General features: G+C 62.8%; 2 protein-coding genes across 6 annotated transcripts; both read right to left on the bottom strand.

Moving 5' to 3' along the window:
* Nucleotides 1-136: 136 nt before the first annotated feature.
* DMPK (DM1 protein kinase) lies at nt 137-11,549 on the bottom strand. Of its 5 annotated transcripts, none has more exons than XM_042918440.1 (15): nt 10,135-11,549; nt 7,785-7,876; nt 7,401-7,484; nt 7,216-7,311; nt 6,511-6,659; nt 6,053-6,146; nt 5,557-5,763; nt 5,209-5,472; nt 4,404-4,489; nt 2,966-3,077; nt 2,137-2,309; nt 1,944-2,041; nt 1,734-1,780; nt 1,352-1,441; nt 137-1,004 (listed from the first exon to the last, which is right to left on the bottom strand). In XM_042918440.1, exons 1-15 carry the CDS (start codon nt 10,292-10,294, stop codon nt 852-854), a joined length of 1,905 nt encoding a protein of 634 aa, XP_042774374.1. In that variant the 5' UTR covers nt 10,295-11,549; the 3' UTR covers nt 137-851. The 5 variants fall into 5 exon arrangements, with proteins under 5 accessions (XP_042774374.1, XP_042774373.1, XP_042774376.1 ...); XM_042918439.1 differs by having other exon boundaries at nt 1,352-1,437; XM_042918442.1 differs by having other exon boundaries at nt 5,224-5,472.
* Nucleotides 11,550-11,642: 93 nt separating this feature from the next.
* Nucleotides 11,643-18,657, bottom strand: DMWD (DM1 locus, WD repeat containing). Its single transcript, XM_042918438.1, has 5 exons — nt 18,204-18,657; nt 16,737-16,919; nt 13,480-14,757; nt 12,538-12,612; nt 11,643-12,194 (listed from the first exon to the last, which is right to left on the bottom strand). The coding sequence occupies exons 1-5, from the start codon at nt 18,642-18,644 to the stop codon at nt 12,147-12,149; spliced, it is 2,025 nt and encodes a 674-aa protein (XP_042774372.1). The 5' UTR covers nt 18,645-18,657; the 3' UTR covers nt 11,643-12,146.
* Nucleotides 18,658-20,523: the final 1,866 nt, after the last annotated feature.

Below are 20,523 nucleotides of genomic sequence, written 5' to 3'. Positions count from 1 at the left end.
GGCCCGGATTCGTCTGCTTGGCGGCCCTGTAGCTTCTTGCCAGGCCATTGGGCGCCTCCACTCGCCTTCCAATTGGCCCACTGAGCAGCCTCGTTCCCGCAACGCAAAGAGAGCGGACACCGCGGAGTCCAGAGCGTTGGGCAGACGGGAGGGCCTTTTATTCGCGAGGATCGGGGGTGGGGTCCTAGGTGTGGAGAGACAATAAATACTGAGGAATGTCGGGGTCTCAGTGCATCCAAAACGTGGATTAGGGTGCTGGGGTCCTGGAACTTGGCGGGTCGGAGGACAGGTCAATAAATACCCAAACTGCCGAGGCGGGCGGAGCCTGCTGTGGCCCCGAGAGCTACGTACGTGAGGAGGGCGCGCGAGTCCCCGAAAAAGCGGGGCTGGCGAAAGCAAAAGGTTCTCGAGAAGGCGGGCGGGGCTCGCACTAGACGTTCGCCGCGGGAAGAGAACATTCCCGGGATAGTAGGGCCTCATGCACAGGGATTTGTGGTCTGCGAGCCGATAGGCGGGGGGCGCGTGGAGGGTGAAAAACTGATGGCCGAGCCCTGGCCCTGCTGTCTCCTCTAGATCGCAGTTTGCCCATCCACGGCGGGGCCTCAGCCAGGCCGGAGTTAGTAGGTGGTTGGTCTGCGATTCTCCCCAGCAGCAACTGCAGCATTCCCGGTTACAAGCCTCCCTGGAGCCCCCTGCTCCTCCCTCCCCGGCCGCCAGGGGGCGGGCCCGGATCACAGGGCTGGAGCTCGGGCGGAGACCCACGCTGGGAGGCGGTGTGAACGGGGAGGCGGTAGGAATGGCTTCTGCGCCGTGCCCAGGTCACCCAACCCTCCAGCTTGGGGTCCTAGGGTTCAGGGGGCGAAGGCGGCTCCCGGGTGGCGCCAGACCGGGGCGAGATGGTGGGCGCAGGCCACCAACCCAGTGCAGCCCAAGGCGGCGGCAGCAGCCAGAGCAACGGCGAACAGGAGCAGGGAACGCGCCTCCGATAGGTCAGGCTTAGGGACCTGCGGACAAGAGGGCGTGATCAGGTCTCGGCGGCACGGCCCCCCGATTGGCTCCTGGGACTCGCCACGCCCACGCCTATAGGTGGGTCCACAATCCTCTCTCGTCCCGCCCCGCCCCGCCCCGCCCCGCCCCCGCGGGCAGTTGCGGTTGGTCCGCGGGCAAGCTTCAAGTCTCGTCCGAACTCGCCACTGGCTGCTTCCTAGCGGCCTGAGCTGATTGGCTGCCCGCGCATCCTCCCTCCCCGCGGCGGCCCCGCTCGACAGAGGCGCAGCTAAGCAGAGGAGACTTGGGGTGCTTGGTGCGAGGAGGGGCGCGGCGGCGGGCGGGCGTGAGCAGCCGGACGTACCCTGGCAGGGAGCAGCAGGTGGCGGCGGTGCATGGGGCCTGGCCCCACCAGCGGGCATTGGCCCAGAGCCACGGCCGGGGGGCCATCTAGCTGGAGAGAGAAGGGACAGGTGACCCGATCGGAGCCCAGCCCGGCCCGGCCGCCCTCGGCAGGAGGCGAGAGACGGCGAACGGAGTCGGGGAGGGAATCTAGGGAGATCCTAGATGGGATCTGGTTAGAGGCCCGGACCGAGGGCTGTCTGGTAGACGTGGGGCTGAGTGGAGGAAGTCTGCCGTCTGGAACCCCAAAGAGATAGGGTGATCCCTAAATCCGGACGGGGAGACGGGGCCGGGGTTGCAGAGGGGCCAGCAGGCTTGATACAGGGGAAAAAGAGGGGTCTTACATGGGAAGGTGCATCCGTGGCCCGGGGACTGGGGACCCCCGTGACAGCTGGAAGGAGAAGAGAGAGGCGTAGGGCGCGTGGAGGGACGGAGGAGGGCGGTGGCGCGGCGTGCCCCAGCCTGGGCCCCTCGCCCTCCCCCAGGTGTCCACACACGCCGCGGGCCCACCTCCCCCCGTCGCCCTCGGGAAAGGGGACGGATGGGGGACTCGCCTGCGTCTCCCCCGGCCTGCAGCAGCTCCATCCGCTCCTGCAGCTGCCGGACGCGCGCCTCCAGGTCTCGGTTCCGGGCCTCGGCCTCACGGAGCTGACTGCGGGGAGGGAAAGACCGTGAGCCCTTCCGGGCCGGACCTGGGCGAGACCGGCTGCCGACGGTAGCGACCAGCCCCGGCGCCCCGACCCCGACCTGGCAAAGCTCTGGTTGGCTGTGCGGATGGCCTCCAGCTCCCGGCTCAGGCTCTGCCGTGTAAGCACCTCCTCCTCCAGGGCCTCCTGGAGCTCCCGCAGCGTCACCTGGGCCTCCGTCGCCACCGCCGCCGTCGCCGCCGCGGGAACGGCCCCCGGAGCTGCCGCTTCGGCCTGCGTGCGGGACCTGGCTTAGGGCTGCCCGCTCCTGCAGCGCCCAAGACTTGGGCACCGGTTCTAGGCTGGGATCTTCCCTTGTCCTCTAGATCTTTCCGGAATCCCCACAGCTCCTGCAGTGACCCAAGTCTCCTCCTCCTTCCCTAACTAACCCCAGCCCCTGCCTTGGTCTCCGGCCTCCAGTCTGGGCCCTTCCCACCCACCTTCCACACAGGAACCAAAGGGCTATTCCTACAACTCTTACCCAACTTGACCATGGCCCTCCCCTCTTCTCCAGTCCCTGGGCGTCCTCAGGAGAAGGCCTGCCTCACCAAAAGGCCCTGTTTGGTTTGGCTCTGTCTCCCCTCCCCTCATTCTCCAGCCCCCTCTTCCGGGAACAATTCGGCCTCACTACCCTCCTTTCCGGTTCAAGCATAAACCTTTGTCTTGAGGTTCTGTCTGCTGACCAAGGGCCGGCCCCCTCCTCCCACACACAAAGGCCTTTATTTCTTCAGAGGAATGATTTCTGACTGAAGTAACTTTGTCTCTACTTTGCATTCTCTCTTTCTATCAAGCCAGCTCCCAGAGGGCTTCAGGCCGGCAGCACACAAGACCCCGGAAGGCCCTGCCTTTCTCGGATTCTCCCTGACTGACCTTCTCCTCCAGAGACTCACTGTTTCCTCTGGTGGCGGCACCGTGGGCTCTGGGCTGGGCGCCCGCACAGGTGGCTCAGGCAATGGCTCCGCCTCCAGTTCCATGGCCGTGGGGCCTGGGACCTCCTCGTCCCTGGGGAGAGGAAGAGGGCGAGGGGAGGGAGAGCCGGGCCCCCTCAAGAGGTTGTCCGCCCCTCTGGATTTAGAGCCAGGACTCCCTCTTCTGTGGCCGTGGGACAGCCAGGCCCTGAAGGACCCCTGGAGTGAGGAGGGGGCGGGGCAGGTCGATGGGACGGGTCCCCTTCTTGTTAGTAAAGGCCCGCCCTTCACATGGCCTCAGGCCCCTGGGAGCTGGCCTCTGCACCTTCTGTGGGAACCTGGGGTCGAGACACCCATATGCGGGGTCACTCATCTCCCCGTCCATGTGACCTTTGCAGACCCCTTTCCTTAGGACGTCAGGACAATGAGGGGGACCCCCCCCAGCTCTGGCCACCTCCAAAGATACAGTGTTAAGGCTGGGTGTGGGACCCCAGGACTGATTCTAGTTCTCTGCACCCCGCCCCCTGCCATCCCCAGCTGCTGGAGGGAGACCCCGCCTCCCCAGGAATATGAAATTGCAATAAAAGTGGATGGCCCCTCGCACCCAGCACTCCCTCTCTGGAAACAGGTCTCAAGGACCCCAGGATCCTGGGCACCCCCCGAGACCGCGCTGCGGCTGTCCATCCAATCTGGGTTATAACAGAGAAGATGGGTTAACGGAGTCCTGTCTCCCCCCCCCCACCCCCCCCCCAGAAAGGACAGTACGGCACAGTGGCTCATGTTTGGCCTTCGTTCAGGACAAGAAGGGACATTTTGATACATTGTTCGGCAAAAGACTAGACTGGATCACAGCGTGTTCTCACGGTTGTCCAGCTTGTGTGTGCGTGTGAGCCAGGGAGCTCCTTTCCCTTGCCAGAATTTTCTAATTTACCAGTGACAAACGATGTATTGTTTGTATAATTAACGTTTTTAAAAGGCTTTATGGTTGGGGGCGCCTGGCTGGCTCAGTCAGTAGAGCACCTGACGCTTGATCTCAGGGGTCATGAGTTCAAGCCCCACATTGGGTGTGGAGCCTCCTTTCAATAAACAAACAAATAACGAAGTAGCTTTGTGGTTATATGAGCGATTCAAAAAAGTTTGTATTCCTTTAAGACTGATTTTAAAATTCTATGCTTCTTATTTTCTAAGATTCTGAGGTCCCGTGACTGTACTAGCAATCTAAGAGTGGACGCCTGGAAGATTCTGGAAGGCCAGGTCTGTGGCTCCGACATTTTGCAAGGGAATCTAAAACTTCACAGTACTTACGGTCTGACATCGTAAGGTCCTACAACTCCGGACTCCTAACAGTCCTTGGTCCCAAGGCGCTACGCTTCTGAGCCTGATCCTGCAACCCTGCTGGGAGCCCCTGAACAGCGCTTACCTGAGGGCCATGCAGGAGTAGGAGTAGCCCACAAACGGCAGGTGGACCCCCAGGGGCATGCCTTCCCGCATGTCGGACAGCGTCTCCTGTACCAGAGAAATCCAGATGTGGAGTGACCTGTGCTCCTCAGGGCTGGTGCCTCACCCCTTCCCGGTCTTGGCTTAAATGCCAGCTCCCCACCCCACCCCAGCTTGGGGCCTCGTCTAAAGTGGTCCCTCCCTCATCTTCTTCCATTGTATCCGGCTGCTTCCCTCAGGGCGCTCTCCACAGTGTCATTCTATACTTCTCCCGACTACACGTGGACGAGGGCGGGGACCCGGGGCTGGCCTGGTCCCTGTGGGTCCCCAGCAGTGCCCAGCACTGGGGTGGCTCGTACAACAGTTGAGAGAGAGATGGCCTAGGAGAGATTCCTCTACGGTGTTTCCCTGCCTCACTTCTTATCCTTCCAGGTCTCGGCTCAGATAGCCGAGGCTTCCTCCTCCAGGAAGCCCTCCAAGACTTTCCGGGCTGGGTGGGGAGCCGGCGCCCCCCTCCCCGCACTCCCCCTCCCTTGTCTCACCCCTGAACTCTCCCTCTGGGGCATCACTGTCTGGGGACAAGTCTATGTTCCCCACTGGACTGCGAATCCAGATCACCGCTGGGTTCCCGGCGCCGGGTGGGCACAGAGCAGGCGCTCTGGGGGAGGAATGATTTCAAGACCCCAGGAGATGGGTACTATTCTAACCCCGGCTCTCTGGATAAGGGATGGGGGTGGGGCGTGGGTGGGGGGAATACCCTCTGCCCAGGAGGGGTCGCAGGTACCTACCCCGCCCCCGCTCACCATGGCAGTGAGCCCGTCTTCCACCACATCGAAGTTGCACGTGTCAGTGGCACCCTCGAAATCCGGTGTAAATGGGGGCACGCTGTCTCGGAGACTGTCCCAGTCAAGGCCAAAGAAAAAAGGATGATTCTGGAAATCACCTGCTCCATCCCGGCCCAGCCGCGTCTCAGGAGGACACAGCAGCCGCTGGATGAGGTCTCGGGCCTCCTCGGGGACCCCTGCGTCGGCAAGCGGTAGAGACAGGTGCTCCTGCACGAGGGAGAGGGAGGGCAGGGGATGCCGGCCTGGCGCTACGTGCCAAGGGAGATCAGGGGTTCTTCTGGCCGTGCTCACCTTGTAGTGCACGATCTTGCCGTAGGTCTCAGCCGTGGAGTCGGCGTAGAAGGGCGTCTGCCCGTAGAACATTTCATAGGCGAACACTCCCAGTGCCCACCAGTCACACTCGGGCCCATAGCTGCCCAGCCCGGGCCCGCCGCCCACAGCCTGCAGGATCTCAGGGGACAAGTAGTCCGGGGTGCCCACAGCCACCAGCGACCGCACCTGAGCCAAAAGGTCCAGAGCTGGGCTCGGCCCCGCCCCTCCCAGCTCTGGCTCCTCCCCTCCTCCTAACCACGCCCCGAGTGCTTTAGTCCCTCCCCTTTTCTGTTCTAACCGGGAGCGGCTCACACACTTAGGCGTGGGTCCCCTCCCTGTAACCCCTCTAAATCTGGTCGGGCCCCCGCCTCTACCTGGGCGCCTCAGCCCCGCCCCCACACTCTGCGCTTCTGTCCCCCCACCTGCCCCCACTCCTCATTGGTGGCCGCAGTGCCCGAAGCGGCGCCCCACGCACCGTTCCGTCCGCCCTCAACTTGAGGCAGGACCCGAAGTCGGCCAAGCGGATGTGGCCACAGCGGTCCAGCAGGATGTTGTCGGGTTTGATGTCCCTGGGCAAACGGAAGGGTGGGGGTGGATGTGAGCCTCCCTCCATCCATCTCGGCAGGTTCCACCCCTCCAGGCAGCGCGGCCTCGGGTCCCACCCTCTTAGGGACCATGCTCTCCAGCTCCGGGCCCCTCCACTCCCTACCCCCTCAGAACCCATTTCCTCGGCTTCCGCCCCTTAGGGGACTCTGCAATTCTGAACCCCACTCCTCTGGCCCTGTCCCCAGTGGCCCCAACCAAGGAGGTCCCTCTGCAGGGCCCGCCCCCTCTGGGTCCCCACCTTTGCGGTACCGTGCCCGGGTGCAACTTTGCTTTCCCTCTCTGGGCCCCGCCCTCAGCCCCCCGCCCCTCAGCCCCTGCTGCGCCCACCTGTGTACATAGCCCAGCCGGTGCACTGAGTCTATGGCCATGACAATCTCGGCCAGGTAGAAGCGCGCCATTTCGGCTGGGATCCGCTCCCCAAACTTGCTCAGCAGCGTTAGCAGGTCCCCGCCCACGTAGTACTCCATGACCAGGTACTAGCAGGGGGCGTGTCATGGGGGGGGGGTCAGTAGCACCCCTCGGCACCGATCGCCGATAGCCCGGGACAAAGACTCCCACAGATGCCCCATTCCTGGGGAGAGACCCCGCAGCCCCAGCCCCAAAAGAGCCCAAGAGATCTCCGAGGCCAAATCAGAGACACTCCCCCCCCCCCCAAAAAAAACCCCTAATTTCCCCCAGGATGTCACCGGACAGAAGGAGGGAAAAAGAGAACTCAGAGAACCACCCCCCACCCAGTGCCCAGATACCCCCTGCCCAGTGGCCCCCACATCGACTAGAGAGCTATCCCAGTCCCGGTGAGAGATCCCCGCCCCACCCCCACCCCCGACGGCGGCATCTTTGCAGAGTCCAGTAGAATCCGCCCGGGAAAAGAGCCGTAAGTGACATCTCCCCTCCCGGGCAAGGAAGACCAGTTCCTACCACACCCAGAGGCAGCTCCCCAAGCCTGGCACTTCCTCTGCCTGACCCCGTCTCGTTAACTGCCAGCCTCGGGGTCGGGGTCCAGCTCTCTAGTCGCCCCGGCCCGGGGCTCACCAGGTAGTTCTCGTCCTGGAAAGCGAAGTGCAGCTCCGTGATCCAGCGCCGGTCCCCGTTCACCAACACATCCCTCTCCTCGCGGAAGCACGACACCTGCGGGGCACCCGCGGGCGCTGAAGCGGGCCGGGCGGGAGTTGGGGTGGGTGATCCTCGCGTCCCGCACGTCCAGCCCCGGCCCTCACCTCGCCTCTCTTCAGCATGTCCCATTTATTCATGATCTTCATGGCGTACACCTGGCCCGTCTGCTTCATCTTCACCACCGCCACCTGAAGGCCGAAACGGGGTGACTGGGGCTGAGGTGGCGCGGGGGGTTGGGGGGGGGCGGAAACACCCGGGCTCTCTCCGATCGGGCTCCACCCCCGACACCACCCAGTCGTGGCCCCGCCCCACCGCCAACGCCACGCCCATCGACCCAAAGTCCCGCCCCCCGCCCCTCTGGTGTAGTTTTTCTAAACTCAGTCATTCATCAATTTCTAAGGACCCGCCCCGAACCCCTGTGTCCCGCCCACTGCGTGAGCAGTCGCGTCTCCCGCTCCGCCGAGCTGCAGTGACAGCTCACGGCTCACCTCGCTGAACGCCCCGCGTCCGATCACCTTCAGAATCTCGAAGTCATCCCTCTGCAGTCGGGCCTCCTTAAGCCTCTCGGCGATGGGCTCCACTGGGGGGCGAGGGGAGGTGAGAACCGAGGCTAACTGGGACTGACACCCCAGACAGGAGGAAGTCCCACCCTCTGCCCCTCAGTCTCCCCCTCTCTCCATCCTCGGTCTCCTCTGTCCCTTGTTCTCTCTTCTCTCTCTCTCCTAGGACTGTCAGTCTCCCAAGGGCTTCCCCACCAAAACACTGTGAGGGTTGGGGACACCCCAAACTGCCCTCCTACAGAAAAAGGTGGGATGCCTGGGAACCCCTTTTTGGGAAGGCCATTGGGCCGGAGGGCCCTAGTGGCTGCAGGTGGAGAGCGCGGGCTCTGCAGGACCGACGGGGAAGATATGAGACCCAGGCCTTAGGGCCCCCTGAGCTTCAGGCCCCACCCCCGCTCGGGCTGGTGGAGGGAGCGCCCAACAGGCCCACCCCAGCATTCTCTGTCTCTCTCGGGTCACCTGTCTCTGGAACATTCGGTTTAATCCAGTACCTCCAGGTTTATGACGCAGGTGGCTTTGGACCACACTTTGGGAGACACTGGATTTGGGGCTGGGGGTGGGGCTGGGAGAAGGAACAAGAAAGACAAAGCCAGCGTGGACCCCCAAATCCCAGGCTCTAGTGTATTCTCTCTGCCCTCAAGTCCACAAAGAGGGCTTCTTCAGTACCCCTCACTTACAGGTGGGGAGTCAGGGCCCAGGCGGTGAGGCGGTCGGCCCAAGGCCCCACAGCTAGGAGTTAAAAGGGGGCAGGTTGGGAGGGGGAGACTGGGACACGGAGAGGGAGGGCGGGAAGTAGCGGACGCTGGGGACTTGAGAGGCAGGACAGAGAGAGGGACGTGTGCAAGTGGGAATGAGGGGAGACGGAGTGCGTTATGGAAGGGAGAGAGGGGCCCCCCATGAGGTTCGGGGAGAGTGGGCCGCAGGCAGGGAAGAACCAGCCAGGGCCCAGAACGGGGGAGGGAGGAGAGAGCCAAGACGTTGAGCCCTTTTAAGGCAGCAGGAACCCAGGCCCCCTCCCCCGCCCGGGCGGCCCGGCAGGGGAGGGGCCGCAGGATGCTGCTCGGGCCACAAAAGGAGCGCTCCTTACGGGAGGGCCAGACCCCTGCCCCCAGCTCAGGGCTCAGTTTACCCTGCTAGCCCCACTTCACGCTCTGCGAAATCAGGGCTGACAGAGGTACTAAGGGTTGGCGGAGGCGGAGAGAAAGTTCCTACAGGGGCTGAGCGGCCTGGCCTTTGATCTCCACCTTCCTATCTGTGAAGTGGGAGGGACAGGAGCGGGGCCTGGGTCAAAAGGAGATGGTCACAAGAAAGGAGTAAGAGGGAGAAGGCAGAGAGAGACACACGGAGCCCACGGACCAAGAGCAGGCCGCTGGAGGGGCAACCCAGTGCGGGGACCAAGTGGCAGGGTGTCAGAGAGACAGAAAACCCAAGGAGCCTGGGCCCTGGGGTGGAGGAAGGGCCGGGCAGGCAAGGCCAGAAGCTGAGGCGGGCACACCTTCCCTCCAGACCTGTCTCTGGGGAAAGACCTGGCAAGAAGGGACTTTGTGGGAGAGCCGGGAGGTCGGAGGTCATGAGCTAGGAGAATGAGTGATGGGAGGGGGGTAGCTAGAGGGGAGTCAGGGCTCCCCATGCAGACCACAGTGAAACAGGGCTGGGGGGGGGGTACACCCAGAAGAACCTTAAGTTGTTCCTCCTCCATCCAGGGGGTGAGGGGCGCTGAGTGGCGCCTGTCTCAGAGCTGGCTCTCCCCCGGGGCCTGCCTGAGTCACCGCACCCTCCCAGTGCCTGGGCACCTGTCGGGGCAGCTGGAGAGGCTGGAGCCAAACACCTGCCCGTTGGCCGCGCCCCTGGCAGCTGCCCCGTGCTGTCCTTTCTGCCTGCCCCTGCGTTCTGGGAAACCAGGGTGGAAGGCCATGGGGCCCGTTTCAGTGGGGGCACCCTAAAATACAGGGCTCCCGGCATGTCCTTAGGCCTAGACTTTGTGGAGGGGGTACAGAGGGACCACGGGAAGCTGTGCCCAGCCCAGCCTCCCAAGTCCTGGTTGTGAGTCCTGGCTGTCCTGGCCTCTGCTGACCCCGGCCTGCCCTGCCAGGGTGGCACGGGGGAAGGGGCATGTCACCCTGGGACCTGGCACGGAGTTCCGGGCTCCTGAATGGGAGGCTCTCCCACGTCCATCCTGCCCCCAACCACCAGTCCCCCGTGCCCAGCCCCATCTCCTGTCTCTGCCCTGCCCCCACCGCCCCCCAATCCGGGGGCGTCCATGCAGGCGGGCACTCACCCCACTGCAAGAAGTCGGCCACATACTTGTCCTGGGCCAGGTCGGAGGCGCCCAGCTCCTGGTGGACGCCCAGGAGAAGGTCGAGCAGGGGCTCCAGCCCCAGGAAGCCGGGGTCCAGCACCAGCTGCTCGAGCCGCCTCAGCCGCACCTCGGCTGACATGTCGGGCAGGCAGCACCATGGCCCCCTCCCCGGGCCGGGGGCTCGGGGTCCTCCCGTCACGGGGCCTGGCAGCCCCTGTCCAGGCCTCGGGGCTCTGGCTGCATGTCTGCCTGTCCCTGGCTGTCCCCTGGGCCTCTCTGGCCACTTCTCTCTGCTGCTGAGGCCTCCTCCCCTTCTCCCCACCCCTCGGTTCGGCCCCCTCCCGCCTCCCAGCCTTAACCCCTCATGAGCCAGGCCCCCCAACTCCCTCCCCCCGGGGCCCCTCAGAACACTTCAGAGCGAGATGGGGGGGGGTGAAGAATTTCAACTCTCCCACCATGCACCCCTCCCCCCAAAAAAGGCGGAGCACAGAGGAAGCTACAGGTGTGGCAGAAGCCAAAGATGAGCCCTCCCATTCCATTCCGAGGGGGCCAATTGAGGTTCAGAATGATCGCGTAACGCCCCCTTCTCAAGCCCAGGAATCGGGGTGGGGTGAGAAAGGGGTGAGGCCTGGGAAGGGGGGGGTAGGAGGCCAGCTTCGCGGGTGACTCAGCCACGGAGTCAGACTTTGGGATGGTTTAAATTTAGCCCTCAGGACCTCTGCTTTACACTGACTTTTTTTTTTTTTTTTTTGGCAGGAGGTGGGGAAGGGGTGGTGAGAGAATTGGGAAGGGAGGCCCTCAGGAGCCAGGACCAGGGGTGACCCGCTGGCCAAAGCCTGGGGGAGAAAAAGGAGCCCCCAAAATAGCTCCTTGGACCCTGGCCCCGCAGCCACATTCCTGCCCGGGCTAGGATTAGAAACAGAAACATTTCGGGGGGTGGAGGGCAGAGCGGGAAGACACCACTCCCTGCAGCAGCCGGACGGACTCTCGCTGTTCTCGGGAGGGCTGGACAGCTCTCCCGCAGGAAACCGCGGTCTCTAGCTGGCTCTGGGCGCCTGGGCCGCGTGAGCCGGCCCGAGGCGGCGGGAGGCGCAGACATGCGCACTCCGGGCACCTCAGGAGCGGCCCGGAGGACCCATCCGGACAGGCCCCCCGGAATATCCGACTTGGGCCGGTTTGGGCACTCTCAAACGGCTCTGAGGGGGGTCCTGGACGGACTTTCTTCTAGAGTTTGGGAGCCAGAGCAACGTCCTCCTCCGTCCCAAGGGCCCTGCCTGGGGCTGGACCGGCTGTGTGTCCCCCACTGAGCGAGCCCCCTCCGCCCTTCAGTGTTCCGGGCTATTAGAAGGGAGCAGGGAGAGGACTGGGTGGGGGAGAGGCAGGGAGGGCCTAGCTCTTCCTTTTGGTCGAAGCAACTGGATTCTAGGACTGCAGCAAAAGTGCGCGCGCACTCCCTCCACACCTCCCGGAAGGGAACAGAGACGCTGTGAAAACAGGGAACTTTAGTATAAATAAGAGGTCCCGGGGGGGGACAGGGAGGGCCCCCGAGGGGCTTCCATAATTTAACACTCTTCAAAAGCACAAACAACAGCACGGGCAGGGTGCGGGCCAGGGGAGGGGTAGGCCACCCCTGCCCTGCCCACAGGCCGAGGGGCACATTGCAGAGCTTGTGGGGGAGGGGGGTCTCCCCCCCGGAGTGACCAGTCACATGCTGGGGACAGGGACGAGGCGAACACTGATGTTTCAGAGGGAGGGGTCATTGTACTTGGCAGTGGGTGGGGACAGGGCTGAGGCCACACGGGCCACTACGTCCCCCCAAGTGCTGGGCCGGTCTGGGGGACCCTCTGATCCCCAAATCTGTGCAGGGCAAGGGACTGGAGCAGTCCATCCGTCATGGTTAGTCTTGTTAATCATACGTTGATCCGTGAGGTCGGCGGGGGGGTTATGGCTAGGAGGCGGGGAACAGAGGGGGGACCCCGACATCCATGGTTTCACACCACTGTGCCGCTCGGGGAGTTGCTGGGCTGGGAGGAGAGGCCCTGGGGAAGACGAGAGGGGAGACAGGAGGGTTAGAGGCTGCCTGGGGCTCCCGTCAGTCCCATGGGGAGGGAGCCAGCCCAGAGTCCCCAAGGCGGCTGCCGCCCTGACCTTGCCCTTCAGTCCGCCCCAGACCCCGCCCGGACAGAGGCCGCTGCTCTAGGTCAGGAACTTATATCTCAGCTAGCTTCCCTGTCCCGGCAGGCGGCACTCTTAGACAATAATTAAAGTCCTTGGGGTGATCCCGAGCAGAGAGGATGGGGTAGGGGTGGAGAGGATGGGGAGAGGACGGGGCCCTTTCTGACTGGGGGGTGTGGGGGGTAGAGAACTCAGGGACAATCCTACCTCTACCACTGACTTGCTGGGTGACCTGGGCCAACTTCCTTCCCCTGTCTGGGCCTCGGCCTCCTCGTCTGTGAACTAGGGAGATAGAGGGGTCTCTTTTAGGACTTGCCGGACTCCCCAGATCCCAACGACCCTGCCTCTGAGACTGTGCTATTACGTTCTAAGGATTCAAGACCCTACACAATCCTAAAACTGCTCTTCGAGGGAACCCAGCCTCGGCCCTCAGACCTGGCATCCTGGGCACTGTGCCCACATCCCCGAGAAGCTGAGCCACGAGACAAGAGCTCCAAAGAGAGAAGGCGCCAGGTCTGTGCTTCCCCTACTGGGACCTTCCCGACCGGGACCTCGCCGAACCCCACAGCTACAGCGGGAGGTGGACACATCCGCCCACCACCCACCTTCAAGGCTCCCTAAGAGGTGATGGAGGTCAACGAGCAGTGACCTGCCCGAGGTCACAGGGAGCGGCGCCGGAACCCACGCTGGGACTCCCCAGGCCGTGACTCCAGCGGTGGGCTCAGGTCCAGAGTCTGAGACCCAGGCCGGAAGCCGGGCCCACGGGCTCAGTGTCGCCCAGAGAATTTGACCAGCATCATTCACCAGGTTTCACAACTGGCAAATCACATGTCCCGGAGAAACGGAGATCTGGCTTCGAGTGACATGTGATCAGATGGGGCCATGCCGGGCCCACTGGCTCCCCGCTTCAGATAGCTGGCCACGGTCCCCACTACTCCCAGCTGTCTCTTATCCCCAACCCTCTCTCGGTCGTCACTGAGAGTTCTAGAAGCCCGGCACCCTGGGACCTGAGGGGGTCTCACTCTGGGACACTAAGAGCTCCCTGGCTCCCCCTCATCCCACAGGGCTAAAGGCTGTGGCGGTGGCCAACCCCTCCGCCGATGCCCGCCTCTTCCTGGGCCCTGGGGAGGCTGGCGTGGGGCGACTCACCGCCTTGCCCGGCCGGGCCCAGGTACAGATGAGGCCCTCCTGGCAGGCGGTGATGATGCAGTCCTCCAGGAAGAGGAGGACCGTGAGCCGCTCCTGGGCGATCTTCTTGCACACCAGGGGCTCGAGCAGCGGCACCTCGTGGATGCGTGGGCACAGCGCCGTGCCCAGCACCTTGGCCGGGTCCAGCCGGCTGCGCGGGGCCGGGCCGCTGGGCTTGTCCCCGCCGCCGCCGCCGCCGCCCCCGCCGCCGCCCCGGCTGATGTTGCCCAGGCTGTGGTAGCGCTTGTGCTCTTTCTCTGACCCCCGGTCCCTCCGCTCCTGCAGCGTGAGCGTGGCAAAGCGGCCGATGCTGAACGGCGTGCCCGGCTCGGCAGTCGCGCCGGGGCCGCCCGCCTTGCCGCTGCCCGCCGGGTGCGGAAGGCTGTTGGAGCGGGACAGCGAGCGAGGCAGGGGGCCGGGGCCCGGCTCGGCGCCCCGAGAGCTGCCGGCGGCGGGCGGCGTGGCGCCAGGCGTGCCGGGGAGGGTGCGGGTGCGGGCCAGGGGCGGGTGGGGGTAAAGCACGTCTTCGGTGAGGTCCCACAGGCAGAACTGCGTGTCCTGGCCGGCCGAGCCGAAGCGGTAGGTGATGGGGCCGGCTTTGGGCAGGGGGGAGAGGGGGGCTCCCCCGCCCGAGCCCGGGCCCCCGGCCTCAGGCTCCTCCTCCTCCTCGCCGCTCCGCTCCCCGTCGCCGCCGCCGGCCGCGGCTGCCTCCTCGGCCCTCGTGGTGTAGGGGTCAAAGGCCACAGCATTGACCCAGGACTTGTGGCCGTGGCCCCGGGCCACCACACGGCCCTCGGTGAAGGACCACACGGTGACCAGGTCGTCTTCGCCACCCGTCACGACGTAGCGCCCATCCGGGCTCCAGCACACGCAGAGCAGGCCCCCAAAGTAGCTCTTCATGAGCCCCCGCAGGAGCATGGAGTCGAAGTGGAAGACGCGCAGGCAGCCGTCCTGGCTGACGCAGGCCAGGTGCCGGCCATCCGGCGAGAAGGCGAACTCGTTGAGGGGGCCCTCGCCCACCGCCCACTTGGCCAGCGGGTTGCGGGGCGCCTTGCTCTTGGCGGCATAGACGGCGAAGCCCTCGCCCTGCTTCAGCAGGCTGTACTGCGGCGGGGCCGAGGCGCAAGGGTGGCTGACGTTGTACAGGTACAGGTGGCCACTGGCGTGTGAGGCCAGGAACAGGCTCTCTGATTCGGGCAGCCACTTCAGATAGGTCACCTTGGTCTTGTCGATCAGCCGCTGCCAGGGAGAAACCGTGGGGGTTGGGAGAAGGTAATCCGCTCCCGGCTCCCGGCAGACCTCCTCCCCAACGTGGTTCCCCCTAAAAGGCCCTCGGACGTGGCCCAGACCTTCTCGGACGGGGCCTCCCACACCGAGGGTAAGGGATGGACGCCAGGCCACGGGAACGCAGGGGAAGAAGGGTGGCCTGTGAGGCAGCCACGGGGAGCTCCGCGGAGCCACGATGCCCCCTCTTCTGCAAGGGGACGGTCCTGCCTTTCAGAGAACTCTCCTCCTCTGTCTAACCCTCTCCACGGTCTTCACCACGTCAGGCTTAAGGCAAGAGATCGATTCACAGAACATCAGCCCCCAAAGAAGGGCTCTCGATCTGTGTGGTTCGCTGGCCTAGCCCCAGAGCACAGCGCTGTGCACACAACATCTCCTAGACACGCGAGGGGCAGCACCAGCCCGCCAGCCGCACACGCGCCTCTGCTCCCGTCCGCCTCCCAGCCCACATCCAGTCCTTCCAGAACACCCCGGACCTGCCCTCTTCTCGCCCCACCCCCACTCCAACCACGCAGGTCCCAGTCGCCATCAACCCTGCGCTGGCCTAACTGGCCACCCAGGCTGCCACTGCCGCTCGGTTGCCAGACAGAGGCTGTTAAAATGGAAGTCAGCACCAGGCACCGTCCAGCCCCAAACACCACGGCGGCCTTTCTCAAGCAGGGTTCCAGAGAGAACGAAGCCCTGGGCACCCGCAGTACACAACGAAGTAACTTCCTCCCCAGGCAGCGAGGTGGCTCCTCGTTGCTGGGAAAGATTCGGAAATCATCAAATCACTTCTTTGTTCTACGGCTGAGATGAACCCTAGTCAAGAAAGGCTCTAACAGCCGAACTCTTCTCTTTTCCATGGCCCTCCAGACCCTACACGGGCTGGTCCCTCAGGTCTTTCTCAGAACCCGTCCACCACCCACCCCTCAAGAACTGCTCTGGCCACTCAGCCTTTCTGCTGTCCTCCTCCCACACTTCCCCTGATAACTTTCTGGCCTCCTTCAGGTCTTTATTTCAATGTCCCCTCCCCCCGCCCCCTGCAAGGAGGCCTCTCCTATTTTGTGAACGGACGAGCTAGTGCGTTTTTAATCCATTCACCGTTCCGCTCCCTTCTGCCATTCAGGCACTCTGTGTACTTGGAACACCTCCTCTGAACAGAGAGAAAAAGACAGAGGATGGGGCGCCTGGGTGGCTCAGTCCGTTAAGCGTCTGACTTTGGCTCAGGTCACAATCTCGGGCGGTTCATGCGTTCGAGCCCCACATCGGACTCGCTGCTGTCGGCGCAGAGCCTGCTTTGGATCCTCTCTCTCCCTATCGTTCTGCCCCTCCCCTGCCTGCACTGTCTCAAAAATAAACAAACATTAAAAAAAAAAAAAAAAAAAAAAGAGGACAAGAGCGGCCCCTGCCCACGGATGAGGTCGTTCATCGGCACGCCCTCTTGTGCCGAATCCAGCCAGGACTGGGCAATCCCCACATATGATTTTGTAATGACAGTCCTGTAAGGTAGGGATGAGAATCCCATTTTGCAGAGGAGTAAAACTGAGGCTCAGTTGGGGGGGGGGGTGTCACCTTCCCGAAACCACACAGTGAGGAAACGGTGCGGCAAGGACCTGAATTTGGAGACCAAATTCTGATGTCAAACGAGTCCCAACAGGTGACTAGGCTCAACTGTCTTCTCCGCAACACGGGCACCACGAGCCCTAACCCAGCAGCACAGGACTTGGGCACAGCAGGCGCAGCTGTCATTATTGGTCCTTATCACGCTAGCTGTTACCTCGGCCCACACATCCGTCAGCCCATCCCCTCTTTCTCCCATATCCTGCACCCCACCCCCCCCACCCCACCAGGTCTACACGGCTCCCAGGCAGCTGCAGTCTCGTGGCCACGGTGTACGGGTGGGTGAATGGGAAGGGGGGGAGCCGCTCTAGGCCCCGGGGGCCCATAATCACCTCTTCATTGAATAGCTTGCTGGTGTCCTTCTTGATGAGATCAAGGTACTGCACCTGGCCGGCTGAGAACCCCACCAGCAGGGAGATGGTCTCTGTGGCAGCAGTGAACTGGTTGAAGTCATGGCAGGTGGGCTGGGTGCCCTTATAGATCCGCTTGTCGATTGGCTTGTTGAGATCAATGGACTTGAGCAGCGGGAGAAAAGCAGTTAATAGCTTCTACTACTGAGGAAGGAAGAGGGTGTTGAGGTCGGGGGAAACCACTAAGAGGAAGCAGGGTTAAATCCCTGAGGGAAGTGGGTAGGTGGATGGGTGAGTGGGCAACCACAGACAGGAAGGGGGACCCAAATCACAGACCCAGTAAAGGAAAAACACAGACAGGAAGGTTCCCCCCCCTCCACCCCACATGAGACCACGGTGCTTACCCCCAGAGTTGGACCCCCTAACTTTAGGGGACACCCTTGCCCGTAGTATCAAAGCTTGCAGACCCCCACAGTCCCATTCCTTTCCAGTCCTGCCCCACGGCCTCAGCAACTCCCCTGATCTTAGCACCTCAATATCGAAGCTTCCCCAAACTCAGGGCCGCCCACATCCCCAGGACTCTAATGCCCAACATCCCAGGATTCTGTTTCCTTTGGAGTCCCTAAATCTCGGGACCTCCATCACAGTTCACAGACGCATTAAACCTCATGGTCCCCCACATTTTTGGTCCTTCATCACCTCTGGGCTCCCAGGATCTCCATCACGTCTGGGGGACCACCATAACCTCCACGGGCCTCATCCCCCTCTGGGACCTACATCTCTCTAGAGACCACCATCACACCTGAGGATGTCCCCTTGGGCTCTCATCACCCCCAGCTCTCCATCAGTTCAGAGATTCTCACTCCCTCCAGGACCCTGTGTCTCCAGAACCTGCGTTCCCTAAGATCCCATTCACCTGCAGGATCCCTATGACCTCTCAGAGCCCCATCAGTTCCACAATCATCCTCACCTCTGGGCTCCCAAAGTTTCAAGACTCCCCCCCACCCCCCCACCCCCCCGCAATACCTGCAGACTTGCAATACCCCTGGGTTCTCCATCACCTTCCAGCCTGCATCACCTCAGGAGTCCCTATCACCTGCAGATCGCTACCACCCAGAACCACACAGGGTCCCATGCCATCTGGGAATCTCTCCAAAATACCAGTACAGAACCCCCCACGCATAACTCGGAGATCCCACATGACCTCACGATTCTCCATCACCTCTAGGATGGCCAGCACCTCGGAGGGTGCTAAAGGGCTAAGAGGCCACCACCTTTTAGAATTCTGCATAACCTCCAGGCACCTCTGCATCCTAGGACATCCGTCACATCTAGGATGCCATTTCCAAACCCCACATCAATCAGAGACCCTCCCATCACTTCGGGATCACCTCAGGGGGCCCTATCCTCTCTGCCAGCACCGAGGCCACCACGATGCAGGCCGCTCACCCGTTGGCTCCCGCGGCGGCAGCAGCCGGGGTAGAAATACAGCTCGCGGCCCAAGTTGAAGCAGACGCGGTCTCCTCCGGCACCCAGCCCCGCGGGCGTGGCGGGCGGTTCCCCGGCCCCGGCGCCGTCGGGCTCCCCGAGGCGCACGAGGCTGAGGCGCACGGCGGGCAGCGCGGGCCCTGGCCCCGGGCCTGCGGGCGGCGGGGACGGCGCGGAGCCCGCGGCGCCGGGGCCGGAGGAGGAGGCAGGGCCGGGCGGGGGCTGCGGCGGCTGGGGCGGCGCCGGGGTCTGGGCGGAAGCCGGACCCGACCTGCGAGCGGCGCCATCGCCGGGGAGCAGCTTGTAGAAGCCCTCGCGGGTGCGGAACTGCGACTTGATTTCCGCGCAGTCCCCCATGGCGGCGCCGGGGCCCGAGCCGCCCTCCGCGCCGCCCGCCGCCATCTTGGGCGCCCCCCTCCCGCCCGGGCCCCGCCGCTGCCGGACCGCCGCCCGCCGCCGGGCCCCTGCCGGAAGCCGCGGGCTCGCGCCGGAAGGGGTGGGGTGGTCACCCGGGCGACGCCTCTTCGATTGGCAACAGGATCGGGAGGCGGGATGAGCTCGGGCCGTCGCTCCGGTAACGGTTCAGGGACTGGGGGCGGGGCGCAAGATGGGGCGTGGCCTTTGTGCCAGCGGCCGACTCGTGGTTGGCTGCGGGGCGGGGCCCAGCGGGAGATGGGCGGGGTCGTCGAAAAGCTCAAATCCCTAGCAACGGCGCCCAGGGAACCGTTTGCCTAGCAACGGAGGGACCCTCAAGAGGAGGCCTCCTTCATAACTGGCCTTCCCATCGCTTCACAGACGACCCCAGGTGGTTCTAGTGCCTTCTTAGACTCGCAACATACACCTTTCTGATCTCCAGTGTTTCCCACTGACATCTTAAAATCCCTGACTGACGACAGCATCTCCAGTCATTCCACCCCACCCTGGATGATGTCCCAAATCCTGCTGGTCTCCAGTGTCTCCATAAAACTCCTAGGGCTACACCCACCCACTACTGAGTAACGTTAACCCCAAACATTTCCACATTTCCCTCCAACCTCCGATATATGTCTCCATGACTTCACCATCTTTAACAATCTCACTTGGTTCTCCAACACCCTCTTCTGATGCCAAAATTTCATCGATCCCCGCAATGCCCGCAGTGTCCCGATGACCCACTAGTAATCCATGACGCCCCACTGATTGCCAGTGCCCTTCACTTCTGCTGAAGCCACCCTGACCCCATCACAGATCTTCCTAGACCCATTCTCAGTGGTCTCTCAGATTTCTCATCAAAATGTCCCAGAGGCATCTCACACTCAGCAAGACCTACAATGAAATTGAAATCTTCCTCCAAATCCTGCTCCTCTCCTGTGTCCCCAACTTAGAGTTCACACTGCCATCCCCCACTCACCCAGTCTGCAGACCTCAGTGTCTCCCTAGATCTGTATCATCTTCCTTCACCCCCTGCTTCTAGCCCCCAAGTCTTTTGCATTCTGTTACCTGAATTCCTCTTTTCTAGTCCCTTTCTCTGCATCGCCCTGGTCCAAAGCCCTCCACTCCAGTCCTGCCCTCCCAGCAGCCTGGTCTCTGCTCTCCCAGACTCCCATCCCAACACTCCACTTGGCATCTAGAGAGGTCTTTCTAAACATGAGTATGACTGGGGCCCTCCCTTGCCCCAAGACCACCTGTGGCTCCCTAGTGTTCTTGGGGCAAAATAAAGCCCTGAGTGATCTGCTCCTGCCAACCTCTCTTTCCAACCTCATCTCTTACAACTAACTCCTCACCCCATGTCCCAAACATGGAGATTCGGGAAACTACCTCAACATAGAACTCTCTCTTGCCCTTGGTCTTTGCACATGTTGTTCCCTCTGCTTGGAATGCTCTTCCCCACTCTGTTCTTGACCCTTTGAGAGCCAGCTGAGGAGCTCGGTCAGTTCTCTGGGCTCCCCCATCCAGGTTGTCACCGCCGAGAGATGTGACTGCCTCTCCTGTAGAGAGTGAGCCCCCGGGAAAGCAGAGCTGGAGCTGCTTGGCCCCCCTGTGTCCCCAGCACAGGGCTGGGCTGACAGAAGGCACTTCAATAGTTGTTTGGGGGCACCTGGATGGCTCAGTCAGTTAAGCATCTGACTCTTGATTTTGGCTCAGGTCATGATCTCACGGTTCGTGAGTTCATGCCCTGCGTCGGGCTCTGCGCTGACATCGTGGAGCCTGCGTGGGCTTCTCTCTCTCTGCCCTTCCCCCTCTCTCAACATAAATAAAGAAACATTGAAAAAAAACAGTTGTTTGGTGGCCAGATGAATGA

The sequence above is a fragment of the Panthera leo genome, chromosome E2, assembly GCF_018350215.1.
Source record: "Panthera leo isolate Ple1 chromosome E2, P.leo_Ple1_pat1.1, whole genome shotgun sequence".
NCBI classification, from domain to species: Eukaryota; Metazoa; Chordata; class Mammalia; order Carnivora; family Felidae; genus Panthera; species Panthera leo.
The sequence above is the reverse complement of the archived record's forward strand: the minus strand, read 5'-3'. Positions and strand labels throughout refer to the sequence as shown.

Excerpts from the sequence above, each read along its gene's own strand:
- DMWD (XM_042918438.1), bottom strand. The coding sequence starts at position 18,644 with ATGGCGGCGGGCGGCGCGGAGGGCGGCTCGGGCCCCGGCGCCGCCATG. Across the intron at positions 16,920-18,203 it reads GCCGCCGCGGGAGCCAACGG|TCCATTGATCTCAACAAGCC; the intron begins GTGAGCGGCCTG and ends CCGCTGCTCAAG. Across the intron at positions 12,195-12,537 it reads CCAGCAAGTCAGTGGTAGAG|GGCCTCTCCTCCCAGCCCAG; the intron begins GTAGGATTGTCC and ends CGTCTTCCCCAG.
- DMPK (XM_042918439.1), bottom strand. The coding sequence starts at position 10,294 with ATGTCAGCCGAGGTGCGGCTGAGGCGGCTCGAGCAGCTGGTGCTGGAC. Across the intron at positions 5,473-5,556 it reads GCAAGATCGTGCACTACAAG|GAGCACCTGTCTCTACCGCT; the intron begins GTGAGCACGGCC and ends TCCCTCGTGCAG. Across the intron at positions 3,078-4,403 it reads TACTCCTGCATGGCCCTCAG|GGACGAGGAGGTCCCAGGCC; the intron begins GTAAGCGCTGTT and ends TCCTCTCCCCAG.